At 42.0% G+C, this 21433-nt stretch overlaps 7 protein-coding genes across 7 annotated transcripts; 5 read left to right on the top strand and 2 right to left on the bottom strand.

Annotated features, from left to right (window-relative positions):
- Positions 1-563: 563 nt before the first annotated feature.
- Positions 564-1277, top strand: BDB00DRAFT_805055 (uncharacterized protein). Its single transcript, XM_053122154.1, has one exon. The coding sequence runs from the start codon at positions 580-582 to the stop codon at positions 916-918; it is 339 nt and encodes a 112-aa protein (XP_052983815.1). The 5' UTR covers positions 564-579; the 3' UTR covers positions 919-1277.
- Positions 1278-1491: 214 nt separating this feature from the next.
- On the bottom strand, positions 1492-3905 carry BDB00DRAFT_628824 (RAVE subunit 2/Rogdi). Its single transcript, XM_053118085.1, has 10 exons — positions 3771-3905; positions 3557-3700; positions 3418-3445; positions 3247-3280; positions 3050-3104; positions 2712-2885; positions 2449-2547; positions 2211-2335; positions 1768-1961; positions 1492-1679 (listed from the first exon to the last, which is right to left on the bottom strand). The coding sequence occupies exons 2-9, from the start codon at positions 3626-3628 to the stop codon at positions 1808-1810; spliced, it is 741 nt and encodes a 246-aa protein (XP_052983814.1). The 5' UTR covers positions 3629-3700; positions 3771-3905; the 3' UTR covers positions 1492-1679; positions 1768-1807.
- Positions 3906-4238: 333 nt separating this feature from the next.
- BDB00DRAFT_756610 (VIT family-domain-containing protein) lies at positions 4239-5461 on the top strand (the record flags this gene model as incomplete). The annotated part of the gene is made up of 4 exons (XM_053118917.1): positions 4239-4557; positions 4664-4756; positions 4868-5055; positions 5147-5461. 4 exons carry the CDS (start codon positions 4239-4241, stop codon positions 5459-5461), a joined length of 915 nt encoding a protein of 304 aa, XP_052983813.1.
- A 68-nt stretch (positions 5462-5529) lies between these two features.
- On the top strand, positions 5530-7638 carry BDB00DRAFT_951721 (uncharacterized protein; the record flags this gene model as incomplete). The annotated part of the gene is made up of 3 exons (XM_053129589.1): positions 5530-6300; positions 6430-6593; positions 6676-7638. The coding sequence occupies exons 1-3, from the start codon at positions 5847-5849 to the stop codon at positions 7636-7638; spliced, it is 1581 nt and encodes a 526-aa protein (XP_052983812.1). The 5' UTR covers positions 5530-5846.
- A 1966-nt stretch (positions 7639-9604) lies between these two features.
- Positions 9605-11899, bottom strand: BDB00DRAFT_868582 (snRNA-activating protein of 50kDa MW C terminal-domain-containing protein; the record flags this gene model as incomplete). The annotated part of the gene is made up of 6 exons (XM_053126487.1): positions 9605-9743; positions 9816-9923; positions 10029-10675; positions 10767-10839; positions 10930-11685; positions 11778-11899. 6 exons carry the CDS (start codon positions 11897-11899, stop codon positions 9605-9607), a joined length of 1845 nt encoding a protein of 614 aa, XP_052983811.1.
- A 2777-nt stretch (positions 11900-14676) lies between these two features.
- On the top strand, positions 14677-15345 carry BDB00DRAFT_784865 (uncharacterized protein; the record flags this gene model as incomplete). Its single annotated transcript, XM_053120496.1, has 2 exons — positions 14677-14919; positions 15094-15345. 2 exons carry the CDS (start codon positions 14677-14679, stop codon positions 15343-15345), a joined length of 495 nt encoding a protein of 164 aa, XP_052983810.1.
- A 1601-nt stretch (positions 15346-16946) lies between these two features.
- On the top strand, positions 16947-21367 carry BDB00DRAFT_628628 (uncharacterized protein). Its single transcript, XM_053118084.1, has 11 exons — positions 16947-17428; positions 17515-17553; positions 17654-17759; positions 17849-18736; positions 18832-19174; positions 19250-19310; positions 19376-19505; positions 19588-19634; positions 19703-19953; positions 20048-20680; positions 20747-21367. Exons 1-11 carry the CDS (start codon positions 17193-17195, stop codon positions 21013-21015), a joined length of 3003 nt encoding a protein of 1000 aa, XP_052983809.1. The 5' UTR covers positions 16947-17192; the 3' UTR covers positions 21016-21367.
- The last annotated feature ends 66 nt before the right edge of the window (positions 21368-21433 follow it).

Here is a 21433-nt window from a genome sequence, read left to right as displayed (position 1 = left end):
GGCTTACCCGTTCGTGCCGTCATCGCCGCCGTTGCCGTCGTTGTCGACGGTGTTGTTGTCGTGGTCGGTAAAGAGAAGATTGCAAATGAGAGCAGGATGATCTGATATTTTGGCACAGGTTAATGTTAAATGCTGGGTCCGCTGTACTTGTTAATTCTCTGTGCACATCCCCACCTCTCCTCTCTTCTTCGATGTGGTCCCGTTCACTCTTTTTTTTTTTTACTCCACCCAAACTTCCGATCCGGAACTAACACAGCTCATGCGATATCCTTTCCGTTATCACCTTCCCCCTTGAATCTGTTCCAACTTACCATAAGGACCATACTCGTAGTCGCAGAAGACTTTTGTTGATCAAATGCAAGCGTTAGTGATTTTACGCGAGATTCTAGTTCGGACACTTGAGCCTTGAGGGCCTCGTTTTGTTCTTCCAGTGCAGTGACATGCTCTCGTTTTCGTTTGCGGGACAAAAGTGCTGCAGCTCGGTTTTTGATCAGCCGTTCCTGTCGCTTGGCCAGTGCGGCTGCTGCCTTTTCGTCCTCGCTAAGACGGCTACTGCCACTGTTGTTGCTAAAATTATTAATGTTACAGTTGTTTTTGCTTTTGATGTTCTTGTTGTTGCTGCTGCTGCTGCTGCTGCCGTCGTTGCTGCCTTTGTCGGAGGTGCTAGTATTCATATTGTTGTCAGCTGGTTCAGGGGTCGCTATCGACCTTGTCGGCAGTGGATTAGGGAGAGAGTCTGTTGTTGGCGTGTTGCTTCTGGCTGTTGCGATCAAAGATACCGTTGCTGTATTAGGCGCAGCCACCATCGGTGCAGGTGCAATAGCTTGTGTGGTAGCAGACGATGGACTGATTTCGCGTTTCTTGCGACCTCGTTTCCTTTTTGGTCGTGGAGATATGGAAGTTCTTTCCTGTTGTTGAAGAGAAGCCGATGAGATCAACTGTTGCTCCTGTTCCTGCTGTTGTTGTTGTACGACAGATGTGTTAAATGGCTGGAAGTAGGGCACAAGTGGCGACTGTTGCTGATGGTGGGTTGGGTGGTGATGGGCGTGTTGCATGGATGGTGGTGGCAAAGATGCAAACAACTCTGGTGGTGGTGGAGGTAACGGTAAACATGAAGAAGATGACATCCCCCTTGTAGCATAATAGGATGGATCAATTCCAGTTGCTGCTGCTAGTGATGCTGTAGGGACAGATGAAAACACTGTTCCCCCATGCTGATGTCTTGCTGCTGCTGCTGCTGCTGCTACAGCGGCAAAATAATTACAGGACCAGATGCTATTGTCATCTTCATCCACGCCCGTAGGTGTAAGAACGATGCTATCATTGCTGCCTTTTCGAGGGCTAGAGGTGCTGCTGTTGTCCGAACATGATGATGAAGAGGTATTGGACATACAGTCCGTGTTCAAATACGACATGAACAGATCCTCTTGATCTTGCTGTTGCTGCGTTGCCGGTTCAGACTTGATACGTGGTGAATAATCCATGGGAGTATAGATTAGTAGGTTGGTATATACAAAAGAGAGAAAAAGAGAGAGAAATAAGGGGTGAAAAGAGACTTTTTCTTATTCTTTTGAGAGCTGTCAGAAAAAAGTTTTATTTAAAAGGGGGTAGGACCAAACAGTTATGCAGGACATCGTCCGAATTGGTGCATATATTGAGAGTATTTTGTTCAGTTTCCTCTGGAATTCATCAAAATCACCCAAAAGCGAAGAGAGTCAGCATCTGGCAACATCATATCACGACGATCACATACACACAGGTACGTACCTACCCCACGCATTACAGATGTATCATTGTGTTGTCGTTATCACATATGCTCGTTAGTTTGCAACAGCATGTGGCGGTATGTCTGGCATGTTTCACGAATGGATCGAAGCGATGTCTTGAGTTCTGTAAGCATAGGCGACTGTGTTTGTGTTCGTGATTGATCTACAATCCAAGCAGTCTTGTCCTTGTACGCACTACATGGGTTAAGTAAATTACATGATTATGATGAAGTATGGTATGGTTTGGAGTCATCCATTATATATGTTTGTGTTAAGAATTGCATATATAATAAGTCGCTATATGGGTGCATATTAATCAGGGGGGCGTATGTGTCGTGTTCCATGTACTTTTTTCTAATCTTATATTCGCTAATATACTCAGCACCGTCTCTTTTCTTTGATGAAAACAGGTATTCACCAGGGATTCATGAAAAAAAAGGATACACGCATGACGCTTGTGGATCATTGTGATGTGTTGCAAATTTGAGACCAAACGTGTTACAAACCACATAGATATCCTGGACGCAGAATTCAATCACCAGATCTTCTTTGAGCGGTGGCGTAAAATGCTGTAATTAATAAAGGTTAGACCAGACGATTAGCTTTTGTTCACACACAACACTTACACAGCATCTTTATAGAAACAGAAGCAGAAAAGCTCGAATGGCTATTTATACTTTACTTTAGGGTGGCAAACCTTATACGGGAACAATTCGGTTTCGCTGGGATATTCAAATGTAAGCCTCGCTCGATCTGTATACTGACGTACTGTCTCAAGCAGCTGGAGCAAAGAGGTTAGCAAGCAGTTATAGAATACTAGTACTTCCATGCGGTTGTATTAGTAGTGTGCAGTGTGTAGCAGCATTGTTTATGAGAATGTCATGCTATCATCACAGCCCGCACTACTGCTGTTATTCTTTTTAAGCTCACAATGACAATACATACTTCGACCATGGTTTGTTTTGTCAACAAGGACGGTGTTGTGGACATGATACATTCGGCAGCCAATATCATGTAATTATTGCCTTGCTGAATTTGTTCAAGGAAATATGGATAGGCTGGAGTGATCATCGCCTTGGACTGGGTGTCTTGATGATTAGCCAACCGCACCGTGAGTTCCTGCACAAACAGTTATTTCTTTTAATCGATGCTCCCACACGTAGAGGCAATCACACCCCCTTTTTTTATTGCAAGACGGCGCACACTTTAGCATTTTCCTCGTCTAAATGTCTATTTACGTGCATACGCATATACAACACACGCTTAAACGAAGAAAAACATACTGCTTTTGTGATATACGGGCCGCTCAACGAGATGTATCCCTTCAGCGACTCGTTTCTAACAAAATGCGTAGTGTACCATGCCATATGCAAGATTAGTAAATTTGAGTGTTCTGTACGGGGCGCTAACAGCCACCGGAATGCAATTGATCCGAGAAAATCAAAATCAAGGGACAGCTACTACATGACAGGTTGCTTACTTGGTAGATGACAGTGGCAAAGAATCGGTTTTACCTGGAAAAATAGTAAATGCCGATGATCGCACACAGATCAAACAAAAGGAAACGCCTTCTGTCTATCTCACCCTGTCTCTCTACATGTGTATCTCTCTTTCGCTCTCTCTCTCTCTCTCTCTCTCTCAAGACTCTTACTTTGTTTTGACAGAATGTTTAAGCTCGTCTGATATTTTCGGGGAGAGAGACGATGTTGATATACGAAGATAACAAGCAAGGCGGATCGTTAAAAACGCTTCTTTCCTTTACTTCTCAGCTAAACTTGGCAAAAACTTACCTCCAACTGGGATTTTAAACGTTCAAGTACAGACGGCATAATGTCATTCAAAAGCCATTGTTCTTGCAACATCTGTGGGGATTCACACGAGGATTGGGATTAGGTAGTAATGGGAAACAATTGAGCACCAGAGTAGACCAATAACTGGTCAGTAGTGTATGTTATGCTTTCGTCACGTAGTACGCGTGTGGCTATCTTATTTATTTATTTTTACCGTTGTAGTAGTAGCAGTATCGCACTTTGTCTTTCGGGGCATGATGATGATTAGAACTATAATAGCGGGCGAATAAAGAAACAATTAAATGCAGTGAGGTGATTGGTAGTAGTAGCACAAGTGCGAGCGTGGGTGTGATGCGCTTTCATTATTCGCAGTCTAATGGAAATAATCCCCAAGTATGGTTTTATGATTTAGTGTGCACCTCCTTTTTTTACATTCGTACACAGGTTCAGCAAACATTACAGCAGCAGCAACATGATGAATCATGCAGCATAATTACTCGTTAACCTTAGTCACGGTGTCCTATATATATGTAGTAAATGATAATAATGATAATTGCCTTTATATTCTTCGTTGTTTAAGCAGCAAACAATTTTCGAATCATATCTCTTTCTTTTGCAACTTGAACCCTTACTCTCGTTTTCTCTCTCCTATCTAGTGTACTTCACGGATATCAAGACCAATATGTCCTATCAACTGCTAAACCGACCCAATGCAGCAGTAGCAGATACCAGCAATAACAGCGAACAGGAGAAGCGGTTACTATCCAGCAATGGAAGTAATGCAGACTTATTATCTGCCGAAGAAGAATCCCGCATTCCACATCGGCACCATAACCATCATCACAGTCTCAAAGGTCATGTTGAAGAACATTTCTCGAGACCCGAGCTTGTACGTGATTGTATTCTCGGGTTATCCGACGGACTAACTGTCCCTTTCGCTCTCGCAGCCGGTCTGTCGAGCTTGGGTGACAGTCGTATTGTGATTTTCGGTGGATTAGCTGGTAAGTGAATAACACAGATGAGATTGAGATGGTATTAGAATCTCTTCTTACTCGACCAACCATCACAGGAATATGCTAATCGAGACTCGTGCCAACTCTTTTTTAGAGCTGGTCTCAGGTGCCATTTCTATGGGTCTTGGTGGTTATTTGGCAGCAAAATCAGATGCAGACCATTATATTACCGAGCGACAACGAGAAGGTAATGCATCCAAGCAAAAAAGTTCTCGGGAAACACATGTTTTTTTTATAAATAGTCGGTTTTGACGGGAGTCTTATGATATACATGTAATACTTACTGAGATCTTTCTAGAGCGAGAAGTGGAACTATATCCTGATGAAGAGGAAGAAGAAATCGTCGAGCTGTTCGAGCCCTATGGCTTAGACCGTGAATCAATGGAGCCGATGCTGGCACGGTTCAGAGAAAACACACAGAAGTTTGTTGATTTCATGATGAAGTTTGAGTTGAACTTGGAAATGCCAGACCCTCACCGGAGCTGGGTAAATGTTTTCTCCTTCTTGTTTAGATTAAACACATGAAACATATTTTAGTTTTGTAACCAATATTGGAATGAAACCACCCCTCTAATAGATTTCGGCAGCGACAATTGGGTTATCCTATCTGTTTGGCGGCTTGATTCCGCTTCTTCCGTATATCATCATCGTGGACACTACAGACGCCTTATTCTCATCTATTGTGGTGACATCCATGACATTGTTTGCATTCGGCTATATCAAGAGCATCTATCTAAGACCTGCCCAAGCAGTCATGGGCGCTTTCCAGACGCTGGCAATCGGCGCTGTTGCAGCGGGGTGTAGTTATGGTATTGTTGCACTTGTCAACTCAACCAATGCACCCGCTTCTTCTGGAGTACCTTCTTACGGTGCATCTGTCTCTTTTCACTAAATTTTTTAAAATTGTAAAGTAGTAATCAAATAAAAAATACAAAACAAAACAGACAAAAATCAATACCACTCTTTCCAGCTCTTGCTATACCGCGCGCCCTGCCCTGCAGCCGATAGACAGCAAACTTTTTGCCACATGTAGTACAAATGGTTTTGCGTCGATCCTAAAGTCTTGGCAGCAGTGCCCCAAAACGGTAAAAGTCATCTCCGCATTGCGCTTCTACAGCAACAGCCTTTTTGTTTCGTTCCTCTTTTCTTTCATACAGCACTTACCACCTTCATTATACTTTCTTTCTTTTCTTTCATATCCATTCCTCTCCTTTCTTGAACATACATATACACTCCTCGTACACTTAATATAATATACATAATAAAAGAAGGCTCTTATGTCTCTGAGCTGGCGACGACGACGAAAACCATGGCCGACTTTTTTACTACTTCTCGCAATCGCCATTAGCGCACGGTCATTAATAACAATAGCAGCAGCAACGGCATCACGACCATCACCAATAGCAATGGCAACGCCCTCTACGTTCTGTGTGCATCATCAACATTCTACCAGCAGAATCCGGCACGCGATCCGACCCTGTCCCGAGCGATCTCATAAACGACGGGATTCGCAACCACAGCAAGAATCAGAAGCCAAAATGGTAATCAACTATACATGTCATGCAAGTAACGACGATGAGTGTGCCAAAGTACAAAGTTTGCTCGCCAAAGCAAGCGAAATCATCACATCCGTTCTCAAGTTTGAGACTCCGGTACATGTCAATGCTTCGTACTTGCCGTTTTGCCAGAAACTCGGGCAATGTCAAGATTCCAGCGGCACGGTTAGCACAGGTATGTAGAGACAGTGCATTGTTGCTGTGGAGCGAGGAAGGTTTTACAACACGGCTGCTACCATCACTACTTAAAATTGAACTATAATTTATATGCTAGAATACTTACCTGAGTCGTAAATTAAATTAGGACAAGCATATCCATCAGTATCCTATCTTATGCAAGAAGAAAACAGCATCAGAATGTATCCACAGGCATTGCTTAAGCAATACACCAACTTATCCGCCCAGGTCGACTGGTACGAATATGACATGAATGCACAATTCAATAGCGAGATTGATTGGTACTTTGAGGTATGTACAAATTCAAATTTTTATTGTTTATATTGTTCTTCTTCCTCGCTTGCCGAAATAACATTATCATCACCATCAACAGGATGACGCAAATTCGATCGATAAAGATAAAACCGATCTATTATTGACCATAATTCACGAACTTATACATGGCTTGGGCTTTGTCAGTGCATGGAGCGACGACACGCATGAGCGCTTTTCCATCTACGATCCAGAAATGAAAAAGTTCTTGACGCCAATGCCGCTGGATCCACCGAACGAACTACCCGATGTCAGTGCAGCTGTGAATTCTGAATCTGGCGTACAACCATTCTGGGGTTTCGTCGATTTCCCACTGGACAAGTTCTTTTACGCCCATAACAAAGTGCACTTGGCAGGTGTCACAAAGCTACTAAATCAATGGGGCGACGGCAACGTCATGTTTGCTACAATCCTTGACATGGTCAATGCATGGGTAGGCGATACTAATTTTCGCGAGCAAGCCGAAAAATTGTATCGAAGTGCTACCACGCGGGGTGACATAACCATTGTGATCGACGACGAGCAAGTCATGGTCATGGAAACATCCCTAGCTCCTTTTCAAGATGGATCATCCTTGACACATGCAGATGAATCGGCCTATGCTAGCACAGCCGATTATTTAATGTGTTATAGCGCCATGCGTGGCGTCAGCTTAGCAGACTTGTCGAAAATCCACAAATTGGGACCGATAGGCCCATCGCTCGTCCGTATCATGGCTGCCATGGGTTACCATATCCAATCTTCGTATAATAATGGCTCCATTCCACAAACCGTTCAGTCAAATATCACATTCTGGGTACCGCCGATTGATCTAGTCGGCACATCCACCAATCCTTCACCTGCTGTCAGCGTTAATGCCAACGGCCCTGCTCATATACCCTCTGCATCTGCCACCCCTTCTTCATCTTCTTCATTGTTATCTGCTTGTTGTACCGAGCTACCGCTGCTGCTCTGCCTATTCTCAACCTTTGTATTTTTTTCTGTTTCTAATAGTCACTCCTCTCTCGCTCCCTTAATTCCATAATCATCCATCGTTTGTACTTTAATTGTTTTTGTGCTTTGTAATATATTGCGGGAATTTTTCTTGGCTATGATGACTTAGCACTGCTCTTTTCCGCAATTCCTTATTTACATGGTTTGTTTTTCTGACGTCGTCAGTTTCAAATATACAGCTCCAAAACCACATCACTATTTTGGTACCAATAGCTTGTACACGTAGCAAAAATGGTGGGCTTGGCTCCCCAAACCAGTAAAATAAGGAAGGACTACAGAAATTCCACTGTTTGCATAATAAATGTCTAAAACGAGGAAATATCTTTATATGATCTTCATTCATTTGTTATTAAGGAAACGTAGATGCTTCCATCGCACGTGGTACTAAGTAGTATATTCTATAAGCCAGATCAATTGACATACATATTTGATCTATACTCGTGATAATCGAGTAGGACCTTTACAACAATCATGTGAAATGATATGCTACCCAGAGAAAGGATTATAGACACACTCTCAACAGCTTTACTGCAGAGGTGCTGGGATTCTTCTTTCGCTATTGTATTCCCACTGTCTCGCTAACTAGGACACCATACCAAACTTTTTTTAATAGTAGTATATCAACGTTGATATATAAGCGAAGTATCTCAAAGAAAGCGAGAGGAGCTCTTTTTCATCAGAAAAAGCAGTACAGCATGTACAAGCAGCTTTTTTGATATGACCAATTACAACTACTTGTAGTGTGATTGATATTCTATTAGAATCATTTGCCATTAAAGAAGTTGCCTCAAGCGTTGACGTTGCCAACGACCGTAGTTGGAGGGCTCTTAGCTTAAGACGACTGGTAGAAATCAGAGAAAATTGAATGCCTGTTGAGAACAGCCCACAGCTCATTGAAAGCCCCCTGATCAAGATGAAGTTCCCAAAGCATAATATAAGAAGATAATCGCTTTATATATACAGCCTTTAAAACGCTGTGTCTAGCTTTAGCTTACTTATTGGTGTATTGTAGGCTATGATACCATCAAAATTGATAGCGAAAAAGATGTATTAAGAATCAGAGGAGAGTTAAAAGCGCCAGAGTATGAGATTATAATATACCATAATCTGAAGCGTAATATTGAGTGAGCTTGTGTTTAGCTAATATCTCAAAGCTTTGGAGGATCTACGTGGCGCCTTGTAGAATATATAAAATACAACTTATCCTACATTGAGTAAGCACCGCTATAAATCATCTGTATGTGCAAAAACCTCAGAGCTATCCAAGAACACTGCTAACCCAGCGAGCTTCTGTGATAGGATAGTTCTCCTGACCATTGAGAGTCGCTCTATCGACGTTGTGTCTTAGAAGGTCTTCCTGGACGACGCCATTACATTTGAAATAAACTGGTAAGTTGCAGGGATGTCTTTTTTTTTTGGATCATGCCAGTTTTTATGCGCGACGAAAAGCACGCTACGATCTTGATCCAGGTTTCAAGGCATATAAATGGGACACGATATATCGACACGTGGAAGCCAAACAAGGTTTATACACATTCGAAGACATAATCCACTCCTCTGCCTGAGTACCGTCATGACGAACTTCTCACATTAATGCGCCTCGCGCTGTTTTTTTTTTGGCACAGTGTGACGAATTATGAAAATAAATATGGGAGCAATATCGGTATATAATACTAGGCTAAAGTACCGTTTTCTTAATGTTGTTTAAGTGGCACTCTTGCTGCTCTACAGTAGCAGCAACGCGTTGAGGCCGAAAAGTCTTTGATGGAAAAGGTGTTGCCAGTGTGCGTACTACAAATCGTGCAAGCGATAAGGTCGACATCGGAGAGAGTGAAGAGAAGGCAAGTTTAGATTGTAGATTTGCGAGCTACACGGACTGTATGTGGGCATAGGTTAGCTGGACGTGGTTGAGCCACAGCTAATTAAGCAGGACCTTTGCTAGGGCAAGATCACAAGAAGTGCTCATCCAAATAAAGAAAAGATGGTTTCTGTGCTCTTTAATATGTTCCAAAATACTCGGATACAGAAAACGGAAACATCTGCTTTCCATCTTTATCGAAATGAAATGGCCCGTAGCATTTTCGACAGAAGAAGCACGGTGATGAACCACTCATCATGTCGTCAGTCGTCATGAACCTTGTTTTAAGATCACAGTTAATCATTTCTTGTAGTAAGGTCCGTGCAACTTTTAAAAACACAGATACTTACTCTGCTGGGTATACTGAGCACATGGAACACTTGAAACGCATGTACTGTGAATTAAATGTCGTATAAGGATACTCGGAGCGCTTTTTGGGATCTTGACTACATTGCATTCTACGTTTTATACATCAACGTTATCATCGATTTTAGCTTATCCCTTGGATGATGTTGCAGAAAAAGTAGTAGAAACAGACGAGTTCATCTTATGTAAGTACTTACCGGACATCACGAACCATGATCACGTGTTGACATCCGTCTTGATGCAAAAATTGGTATGGATGATTGATTCTGATCTGCAACTCTTCAAACGTAACATCTTCCATCGATTGCCGGGTATATTCTGCAAGTCCCTCCTGCTTGTATCGCTCGTTTTCCATGACCCATTTCCGTATGGGCTCGCTATAATCAGGTTCAGCGTCCAATCCAGCCTTTTCAGCACGCGTATCGACGTAAAACACATCTTCAATAAAAAGATAACTGGCAGACAGTTTCGTGTTGATTGTGTTGAGTATTGCCCCTTCTGTTTCCTTGTCTTTCCGGTTGCGATTCGCTGCAAAGTCCTTCATGCAATAAATGGCGTCACGAAGCTCGGTTAGTTTCTGGGAGCCCAATACATTGAATTCGCGAACGCGGCGGTCAGCTTTTCGCGGATGATAAATAGCAATCGTAAGAATGACTTCGTTAGTCAAGTCTATTTCCTGTTCTTGTTCTTCGCTTTCCGGTCCATTGATTCCTCCAATTTCATCAACATCGTCGTCGTCGTCGTCGTCGTCATCATCCGAAAAATCGTCTGTCTGGGCTCGTTTGCCCTTTGCCTTTTTCTGTTTCTTTGTCTTTTTATTTTCTTTGCTATCGTTGATCTTGTGCTAGATCCATAGGAGTAGTGATTGTGTGTAAGAGTCGAGAAATAGTATCGAAAGAAAAGACATGTATATGCTGGAAAAAGCAAGAGCATACCTTCACTCTGTTAAAGCTTGCATAATTAAGTGGAACTCGTTGTCTTGGAAGCAAGTCCACAATATGTGCAGGACTAGCAAAAAGAACCCTTATCTTTAGTTTCTTCCTCACTCAGGATATTCGCATGTTCGCCAAAGAAAACATAGTGATTGACCCTACTTACTTCAAGGATTGTAGCGGACTCGTCTTGATCTGCTCTGCCATATCCATATATAAACGTGTCAACTGAGTTTTCGGAATATCAGGATTATCCAAGTCTTGCGGTTGCTCAAATGTTACATCCCGATCAACAGCCGTATGAAAATCGTCCTCCTCCTCTTCTAATTCTTCGGCTGCATTCGCTTCTCCAAAACTTGTCGAGTTACTTTCTTGTGGCTTTAATCCAGGAAGCACTAGTTCAGGATGTAAAATGCGGGTAAGCCGACTCATGCCTTCTGTATCTAAAAGCGTGGATGACGACGACGGCGAAGACGAATTTGACGACAATTGTTGCAGCTGTCGTGATACAGTTGGTGATGTTGACAGTGATCCGGTTGGCGTTGTAGTGCTGGGCGTAAAATAAGGCGTCTGTGTGTTAAGTGTTGTATAGTTGGAATATAGCTCGTGCAATGCACCCGGTGCATTGTTCTGTGCCACGAACTTGCGTCGTTTAGGAACAATTGGATTAATATATTTGTGGTTGCCGACATCATCGTTTTTTTCCATTTCTTGCAATAACCGTTCGTCTTCTTCCAGTAGCGTTCGATTCGGCATAACATCTTTGGCTTGTGGTTTTTTGGTAACGATCTGATCTTCCTCGGTTCGAATGCGTCGTCGCAGCCAGGAATTAACTTCAGTTTCTTTGTACCGTTTCAGTAGTTCGAATAAGGTCGTATCGTCAAAGAATTTAGACGCGCTTTTCAAACATTCTACATCGAACCTATCAATCATATCACAAGTGAAACTTGCATGAGTTCAATCGCAAGACGAATCTTTTGCCTGAAGTCACTGTTAGAAAAAAGAAATACTGACAATGCTTCATCGACCACGGCATTGAGCATTTCAACATCAATGTACGCTTTTTCGTGCTGTTCTTGTTGTTTAATGAGTTCAATATGGCTACGTTTAAATTCGCCTACATCGATCTTTGACATTTTTTTGAGTTGCAAAAGAAACACCTGTAGAATTTCTCGCTCTCTGCGTACAAAAAGAAACTTCTGGCGAATCGGATTCTAATCCGGCCTTTTCACATATGCATTCGTGTGTATAAACTCACTCCAAATTGGTTTGAAAATTCTAGACAGCCATGACGTTTGTTTCCATGGTAGTCATTGAAAGCTATGTTGTTTATCATCTAATCATGCGCTTGCTTCCAAGAGAAAAGAAACCACTTGGTATATGTACTACTACTCTGTTGCCTCCTTGCACGGGGATCATTGAAGTTTTCAATCTATGCATATTACGGAACGAAAATCGTCTATTTGCTCATGATGATTAGCTCAAAGTTTATTCACCATTTGAACTATTGGAGTATTACTCAAGCAATCTGTTATACTTAATTTGACATTATCATGACTATGCATAAAGTCATGTACTCTTTGTATTGTGATGGTGCTTATAAACTCCTGGTCCCGCTTGTGATCAATAGGTTCATTGAACACAAGAAACTCTAGCTTTTTAACGTGCCGAAGCACAGTTCGTAGTGTTGTCGAAGGGCAGCCATGCACGGCTAAAAATATTATATCAGGGGGAAAACACAGTACTGTTTCCACTACAGGTGCGCCAAGCCAAGCGGAATTAAATGGTCGTTCGCATGGACCGTGTCACTTGTACCTGTTTTAAAAATTCGACTGCTATTAGCTCCTGTTACTATCAGGAGAATGCACCTGTCAAACATAAGGGCGTCTGTCACTGTACCAAAAAAGTTGTGAGATTAAGCATGGTCATTATCAATAATATTGTTTGTCCCTCGCTTGCCCTTTTCAACGGCGAAAGAATCAGCTTCCCTCTTTCCCATCGGAAAGTTGTTTCTAAATATAAGGAGAAGCTGTTGAAGGAGAGCAACAGAGAAGAAAGGAAGAAATCTACGCGTTGTACAAGCTGCTCCGAGCTTTTTTTCGACATAAAGTATATGCACAGGAACAAGTACACTTAGAAAATCTGCTGCTCTTCTTACCGAGCACTAAGAATATGAGGATAAAAGTTGGTCTGTAAAGTTTCAATTGCAGAACGTTTCGAGAGATTACAGTATATCTTGATATGCTATGTAGCATGATTTAGTACACTCAAAAGTTTTCCTTGTTACCAAAGAATATGTGAAGAATAGTTAAATATACTCATCATTAAACTCAACCTCAAGAGGTTACGTTAAGTGCATGACCATAGAGAAGCAAGAGTATATTTTATATGAACTAGAGCTGTAGGACGCTAAGTAAGGTTTCAAAGAAGAAGATTGATGCTATTGAGGTCTCTGTTTAGGGTGTCAACGTTAAGGATAGGCTGGCTGTAGTGTCAACTCGTCTCGGAATAATGGCTCTTGCCAAGTTATTTAGACCTTCAGAAAGCAGAGAATTAATACTTTTTGCTAGCTTTTTAATTCATTACATGAGGAATATAAGACAAATCTCTTCAGCGACTGCTCAACCCAAGCCGATAGATGTTTTATAGCTGAATTGCTTAGATTTAGTTGAATAAAACAAAGAATAATGAGAGATAAGCACTAAACTAGAGATGCAAAAATGAAGTGTCAATGGAATGGCTTTTAATGATGAGAATGAGTAACATTATATAAGGAGAGGAGGGGAGAGAAAGGACAGATATGGACAAATATGCAAAAAAAAGTTAGTTATAAGGGGAGGAGGCTAGGGGAGAGGAGAGAGAAGAACAAATAATAATAATAATAGAATATATCAATAAATTATATATATATAATAATTAATATAATTCGAAATTTGATATAGAAATTCTATAAATCTTTTTTTCATTATATGTTTATAGTTTTATAATATTGAATTTAGAGAAAAAAACTATTTTATTTTTAAAATTTTTTTTACCATTTAAATAAAAAGATATCAAAAATATATTGTTCATAGTGAATGAAAAATTAGAAAGTAAATAATAAATCTTTTATTAATTGAAACCAGCACAACGGTAGTGAGCACACCTTCCTAACATGACGAGCTTGCTGACGAGATGTTCTTGATTTTGAAATAAAAAGGTGTAAGTTGCAGGTAGATGGCAAGCTTATACGAGTATAAACTAAATTAAAACTTTTCTTTTTAAATTATAATTAAATATATAATTGTTAATTATTAATAATTTATCAGAGAGGACAGACATAGACAGATATACAAAGGAAAGTTAGTTGTGAAGTTCTTCAGAGGGTCGCTTTTTCTTTGTTGTCTGCAACACGCCATCTGATCGTCAAGTAGGCCAGCAGGGTCTCTCCTTTTTCCTTTTGTCCTTTTTTTAAGTTGAGTAGCTTTGATTTTGTCGGCAACGATGACAGCAAGAGTTTTGGCTTGTAAGAGACAATGAAAGAGGACAGGGAACGAACCAAGATCAGATTGTTGGGACATGACATGATATTGTAGCTTCCAATTTGAATCATGCGGTATAATACTTGAGCCTTCATAGTGCCAACTAGTCTTGGACCAATGGTTGTTGCCAAGCTATTTGGACCCTCGAAAGCAGTTTACAAGACAATTTTCTTCAGCGACCGCCCAACCCAAGCCGATAGACGTTTTATACTGTAGCTGAGTTGTTTAGGTTAAGTTGATGGTACAGGAGTAACTTGAACCTTGGAGAGTTGGAAGCCTTCTTCCGTCACACTGAACAACTTTTTTCAGTCTCTTCCTCTTTTCTCTCTGTTCCTTACCAACCTCGTCTCCTTTATTTACACTTATACCAATACTTTAAATAAACACCTAACATGCGCCTGCGCATGTTGTTGGTCCTTTTCTTCCTGCTCGTGCTTCTGGGCATTCTTGGGTTTGCTCCCATTGATTTGCAAGGCAAGATCAACGACAAGGTTCTCCATTACTTTGCTTTCACGATCCTCGCCATCTGCCTATACTTCTTGTGGGATCTGTCGTATAAACGAAACCTAATATTGGCAGGCATCGTCCTGTACTCCTTTGCCATTATAAGCGAATGTGTTCAAGGGCTTTTACCGGTAAGAGACGAGTAAACGGGTTTTTTTCCTTGTTACGATTATCCTTATAGTTGTCATTACAGCTTTGGAATAAAACTATGACATCTACTTTTTACAAAAAATCGTTACTTACATATGCATGGTATTTTCTATTTGCCTAATGATAATTATCATCCAACTTTTACTGTTATACAGTACCGTACGTTCGATGGATACGATATCTTGGCTAATGTGTTGGGCGGCTCAACAGGTCTGTTGAGTGCGTTTTTAATTGATTATTTCTTTACTTCTCGGCAAGAGCACAAGCGGCGATGGGGTGGCAAACGAGAAGCCGAATACCAACGAGCATTAATGGACGAAATGGATTTGGGCGAAGAGGAAATAGAGAGCGATGATGATCGATATAATAACCATGTCGACGAGGAACGACGACGCATGCTGCCGTGAAAAATGATCTTGAAATAAGTACATACTAGTAATCAATAATTATAATCGTATCAATACCCCCTTCCACACACACACACACACACACACACACAAATAGTACCACCTTAGTTTATCAATCGTAATATTTAATAAAATCGTGTAATAAAACCGTAACTACAGAAGATCAAACACAAATGCACAAAGGGGATGAATATAAAAGAAAAAGCGGTGGTATAGATAGGTCGAAAGACGAGGTCAGCGGCGAAAATGGGCTGGAGCTGTCCCTGTTGAATTGCAACAATGCTTAACATCAGTAAGCAATGGTGATGACAATATAGTACCTACTGGTATATCCAGAATTATCTTTGGGTGCGAAGTTACGATAATCGAACCGTATAAACATCTATATACATAAGTAAGAACAATGCATAGTCACATTGCTTGCATAGCAACGAGGAAAAACACATACCATGATCAGCTTTCGACAACTCATGCAGTGTAAGATGAAACCATGCTTTACTGTCTGGGAACAGCGCACACAGTAATGCTGTCCCTTCTAATCACAAAAACTCTCCCCCATACATATACCGCAAAGAGTGGTAAGTGCATCTTCTCACGGAGAATGTACAAACGAGTACACGTCTATCCCATCATTGGCAGACCTTCTAACATAAATTTTTTACAAAGAGTATGCCTTTATTCGTAGGAATCATGGAGCTGTAGGCCCCGCCGGTAACTGAGGCTTGTGGAAAACAAGGGAGGGCGACCTCCCTTGGTTTTGATGAATGCAGGACCCCAAACAAGCCGGTCGTTTACAAGCAGCGTTAGACAAACTTGCATTCTATTATTTTTTTACAATAAGCTCTATTGATTTTGCTTTGTTTACACTTTCACTCTTGTAAAAGATGTGCCTCGACATGTGTTTGTAGTTTTTCTGAACAAGGGCTGATCGATTGACTACCATACAGTAATAAGCGTGACTTTCCTAATAATTAATACGGTCTTTGCACTTGATCGTTGCTGGCATTACTGTTACTGATGATGCTTTCTCTCTAAATCATTCACGAAACGAGTGCTTTGTGCCTTCCTAGCATGCTTTCATGAACCGTTCGATTCTTTTGCTTCCTGGCTATTCAACTAAAAAAGCTGGTAACAGTAAACTGTTTCGCACAGATCACCTTGCATGTACGGGGATCAGCACACATATTCCACGATTTATCGCAGCTTATTGGTGTGTAAACAGTATGTATACACACGCCAGGTTATTGACACAGTAAATGGGGCCATAGCTACTTCGCGGCAACGATCAGTGCATGCACAAAAGAGTGCTTACGCGTTTCCTATCTTTGGTATATCATACCAGAAGCCGAGTATAAGGAGGTAATATGTAGCATAGCAGATTATTCTTCATGAGACAGCTGTTATTGTAAGCGTTAGGTACCGTTATCGACCACATCATACATAGCGGCTAGATTATACGCTTACTACATGTTCCTCACTTACATGTCTTATTATTATAGCTATGGGTACTACCACCAGTGATAGTAAACGTTGTGAGTGTCCTAAGAGTGCTGCAGGGCTATAGACATAGACTTGTAGGTTAGCTCCATTGCAACGTATGTACCAATGCGAGTGTAACAATCACAACCCGGAACTGTCGGAAATGGCTCAATCCTGCACGTCGGATCTTGCGGGCCGGTCAATTGACTGGTTGGCTAACTTGGTTGAGCGCCGAGACTTTTTAAGAGAAAGAAGAGTGAGGAGTATGTGTAACAAGTACAAGGGCCAAAAGAAAAAAGAAAGTTCTCTCTTTTTTTGTTTTTTATCTCTTTTCCTCCTCCTCTCTTCCAATTCGTTCGAATTGTTACATGGACTTTTCAAACCTGATAGATCTGTCAAGTCTACAAAATCGCACGGACACTCCTGTTGGGACTTCCAAGTTTCCGTTCGACCTTTGTCCTGGAATCTTTGCTTGCAATGACCATCCACTTCCGGGCACACCTTTGTACAATTCGAAATCGGTGACCGGACTTCCTGCACAGCTTGTTCTTTGCGGTTCCGTAGGACTTTTATGTTTTCTGACCTTTTGCTTTGCACGAACTCGGTACGAAACAACTGAATCAAATTGAAAAGGACGTGTGTGTTCTTTACTTAGTATTCTCTTCCTTGTTTCTTTTATAACTATATTAGATGGATGTCAATGTACTCGCCCCGACTACGCATGAAAAAGTAAATGGATGAAGATGATGTCGATGCTCGAAATGTACACAGGGCAATCGAGGGAACACAAACTGGTTAATCACTCGTAACGATAAAATGCATTATCTAGACATGCACCAGCAAAGCTGCCAACGTCGTTTCTGGGATGGATATGGCCAGTAATCAAAACTCCGCACTCTGTCGTGTTGGAGAAAGTGGGTCTTGATGCCGTCGTCGTAAGTCTCTTCAAGGTGGTCACAGATGTACACGCTTATCGAGTCGGTCATCTAACAAAGAGAATCTCTGCGGATTGCGTGGAGGGTAGATGCTTCAATTTCTTTTGATGGGTGTTAAATTATTTGGTTTATGCGGCTTTTTTGGCACCGTCGTGCTGCTGCCTGTCAGCCGCATGGGCGGCGATCTACTGGGCAATTCGACCGATCCGGAAACCCCAGAAGAAGACGAACAAGAGATTTCGTACTACTCGCCCTCTTATCTATGGGTGTACCTCTTTTTCACATACTTTTTCTGCTTTGCGACGTTTTATTTTACGTTTCTCAATTATCGCGACTACGTTCGACTACGACGCCAATTCCTGCTGCGAGTAGCAAAGAAACTGCCATCACGCACCGTGCTGGTTACTGGCATTCCACAACATCTCCGCTCAGATCGCCAGCTTGCCACCTATTTCGAGCAACTGGGCATTGGTGTGGTAGAGTCTGTGCACGTTGTTCGTCACGTCGATCGTTTGATGGACTATATCAAGGAACGTGCGATGTACCTGCGGTTACTGGAGAGTGCGTATACAAAATACTGGGGCAACCCGTGCAAGGATACATCGTATGATCCAGAGCAACTGCTAAGCGAAGCTGAACGGGACAATTCTTTACTGAAGCCAGTCGATTGGGCACCGGATACTTTGGCGAACACCAAAGCAACTACGACTATAACAGCGTCAGGTAGTAGTCATAGCAACGGCGGATCTAGCACAGCACTGCCGTCGTATAGCAACCACACGAACAACAGCAAAAAACAGAAACGTCCCATGATACGGCCTGGTTTTATGGGACTCTTGGGCAAGCCTGTCGATGCCATTGAATATTACACAAAGAAATACAACGAAATAGACGAGATTGTACAAAAGGCACGCAAACACGGCAAGTTCGTTCCTACCAGTGTTGGTTTTGTCACTTTTGAGCATAGTGTTAGCGCAGTAAGTCTCTACCAAAAGCTATATCATTAATTTTTGAGGACCCATCATGACTAATCACCGTTTTTTTTTGACATTCTAAATTTATGCAATATTAGTGTGTTGCTGCTCAGGTGCTCATAGACTCGACGCCGTTCCGATTACATGCAGAATTGGCTGCAGAGCCACGTAATGTGCTGTGGGAGAATATCGCAATGCACGGACGCGAGCGGACGATCCGCAAAGTAGTGATCTTCTGTATCTTGATGTTCCTCGTCTTTTTCTGGGTTTTTCCAATATCCTACTTTTCGGCACTGACCAGTGAACGATCGCTACAAAACTATTTCCCTTGGTTGATGGATTTGGCGTCCAAAAACAAGATACTCCATCAGATTGTTGTGGGTTTCTTACCAACCCTCGCTGTGGTTGTGTTTATGGCTATTCTGCCCGTCATTGTGAATGGTAAAAACCATCTTTCTTTTTTAGTCGTACCCGAGTTCAGGGCTGCCGATTACTCATGTTTTTAATATTTGATAGTCCTCAGTGTCATTGAAGGATTTCAATCCAGAAGCGAAGCAGAGGAGTCCAGTTTCAGCAAGTATGTGATATGACACCTGTGTATAGGGTGAAAGGAGACTAATGTGCAAGAAAACATTTCCATAGGCACTTTTTCTTTTTGTTGTTCAATCTACTGCTCGTATTTACAGTCACAAGCACGCTTTTTAAGACACTGACGGATATGATCGAGGATCCCAAGCAGATCGCTAATATACTCGCATCCAGTTTGGGACAGGTGTGTAAAATTGCAACGCTAAGATATAATGGATAACATGCAACCGAAACTGACAGACACACGCGCACTTGTTACACTCTAGGTCGCACCATTTTTCGTCAACTACACCGTGCTGCAATGTTTGATGTTGTAAGTATTATCTCATATTATCTCCGGTTGTTTTGCACATCGATTTTATTCATGCGACTTTGCTTTAGGCTCCCATTGCAAATGCTACAAATAGGTGCTGTGATTCTCCAATTGTTCTGGCGCTTGCTTTGCAGAACCCCTCGTGATTATGCAGAAGTGTCGGCACCACGCATGTTCAACTACGGCTGGGGCTATCCTGCGCCAGTGTTTATGTTTATTGTACTGCTAGTCTATTCAACAAGTGCACCAATCATTCTTATCTTTGGTACGCTGTACTATTGCTTCGCCTACGTCGTATTCAAATATCAGCTCCTTTATGGTAGGCACTGGGTTGGAAAGAGAGAATCGGTGGTGGGTAAAGGTAATATTTATACGTTTTTTGGGTCCTTTCACTAACATAACAATACAATAAGTATTCTTTCATCCATACGAAGTCGCCGGACGCATGTGGCCGCGCATCTTTTCCCGTATCATCATCGGTCTACTGCTCTTTGAGACCATGTCTAGCGGATTATTTTTGCTTCGAAAAGCGTATCCGCTCGCTGTCTTGTGCTGGCCTCTGATACTAATAACTATTGTTTTTAAACTGACCATGGACGCTGCCTACCTGCGCAGCACACGTGTGTTACCCCTCCAGTTACTCACCCAACGACTCGGCATTGCCGAGACCACCGTGGTCGATACGCCCACCGTAGTGGCTCCACCACCCAATGGCAGTAACAATGTTGACCCACAACCTTCGACGTCCGAGCGAAGCACACGGCTCTCCTTTGCCCGCGATCTTCCTAACCGAACGACGCTTCGAAGACGGCGTACAGTTCTGGATCAAGACGATTATGTTGCAGCGCCTACGGTTCACACTGATTACCGTCAGCCGCCCATGACGCTTGTGGACGGCATTCTCAACAAGGGTATGAAGAAATACGGTCATCCAGCACTGCAAGGGCAATTGCCGCACCTCTGGTTACCTGTGTCAGCCAAGAGTTATCGACGCTCAAGTCATTATTCTGAAGATACCACGAAACCTGTGCGATTCATGTCAAATGGTAGTGTATGCAGCAGTCCTATTTCGCCTTTTGCCGAGCCTTCATTGTTGTCTTTTAATGAAGTAGATGAGAACAACGAGCGTCAACCGTTGCTATATTCGACGTCCCCTCAAAATGGTGTTCCTGTGCAGCAGCAGCAACAGCAACAGCAACAGCTCGGAGAAGAAGCCCTGATAGAGGACGAGGAAGCAAGTAGCGTGGATTCATCCTCCTCCGAAGAAGACGAAACGGCAGCCCGTGCAATGTATTATCATCATCCGGAGCGACGGTCTCGTGCGGTTTTACCCAATAGCTTCAGCAGCTACAATAGCAGGAATAACTACGGAGCAGTTTAAAAAGAATACCCCCTCCTAGCTTTTTGCAGTATGAGAATATGTGCTATACCCATTAGGTGCAACTATCACTGCAGTAGGAATACCGAACCTACTATAACCTATTTTCGACAACAGAAAACAAAGCACAAACTGTAAACAATGTTATATCTTATGTATCACCATCGATCAAGTTGTCTTTTATCCTCCGATGTATTGAATTTTGAGAATTTGTGTGTATACGTATGATTTTCGGATTTGTAAGGAGAAGATTTGTTCAACAAAAAGCTACCAATAAGCGATATAGACAATCAGATACCGCTCATAAAATGTGCGTATGTACAACTCACTCTAATTCATGGATGGCCAAGACTAGAAGGTTGTACTTCGTCTGTTCATGAAGAAGTAACTCCATCATGATAAATGATCCAAAATAAGTTCA

The sequence above is a fragment of the Zychaea mexicana genome (assembly GCF_025766255.1).
Source record: "Zychaea mexicana strain RSA 1403 chromosome Unknown BDB00scaffold_9, whole genome shotgun sequence".
Lineage (NCBI taxonomy): Eukaryota > Fungi > Mucoromycota > Mucoromycetes > Mucorales > Lichtheimiaceae > Zychaea > Zychaea mexicana.
The sequence above is the reverse complement of the archived record's forward strand: the minus strand, read 5'-3'. Positions and strand labels throughout refer to the sequence as shown.

Bases quoted from the DNA above. Each gene is read 5' to 3' on its own strand.
- BDB00DRAFT_805055 (XM_053122154.1), top strand. From the start codon at position 580: ATGTTACAGTTGTTTTTGCTTTTGATGTTCTTGTTGTTGCTGCTGCTG.
- BDB00DRAFT_628824 (XM_053118085.1), bottom strand. From the start codon at position 3,628: ATGTTGCAAGAACAATGGCTTTTGAATGACATTATGCCGTCTGTACTT. The intron at 3,105-3,246 runs GTAAGCAACCTG...GCATTTTGTTAG, and splicing joins TTGCCACTGTCATCTACCAA to AAACGAGTCGCTGAAGGGAT. The intron at 2,548-2,711 runs GTATGTATTGTC...TCTTTGCTCCAG, and splicing joins CAAAACAAACCATGGTCGAA to CTGCTTGAGACAGTACGTCA.
- BDB00DRAFT_628628 (XM_053118084.1), top strand. From the start codon at position 17,193: ATGGACTTTTCAAACCTGATAGATCTGTCAAGTCTACAAAATCGCACG. The intron at 17,429-17,514 runs GTACGAAACAAC...TAACTATATTAG, and splicing joins TTTTGCTTTGCACGAACTCG to ATGGATGTCAATGTACTCGC. The intron at 19,954-20,047 runs GTAGGCACTGGG...CAATACAATAAG, and splicing joins CAAATATCAGCTCCTTTATG to TATTCTTTCATCCATACGAA.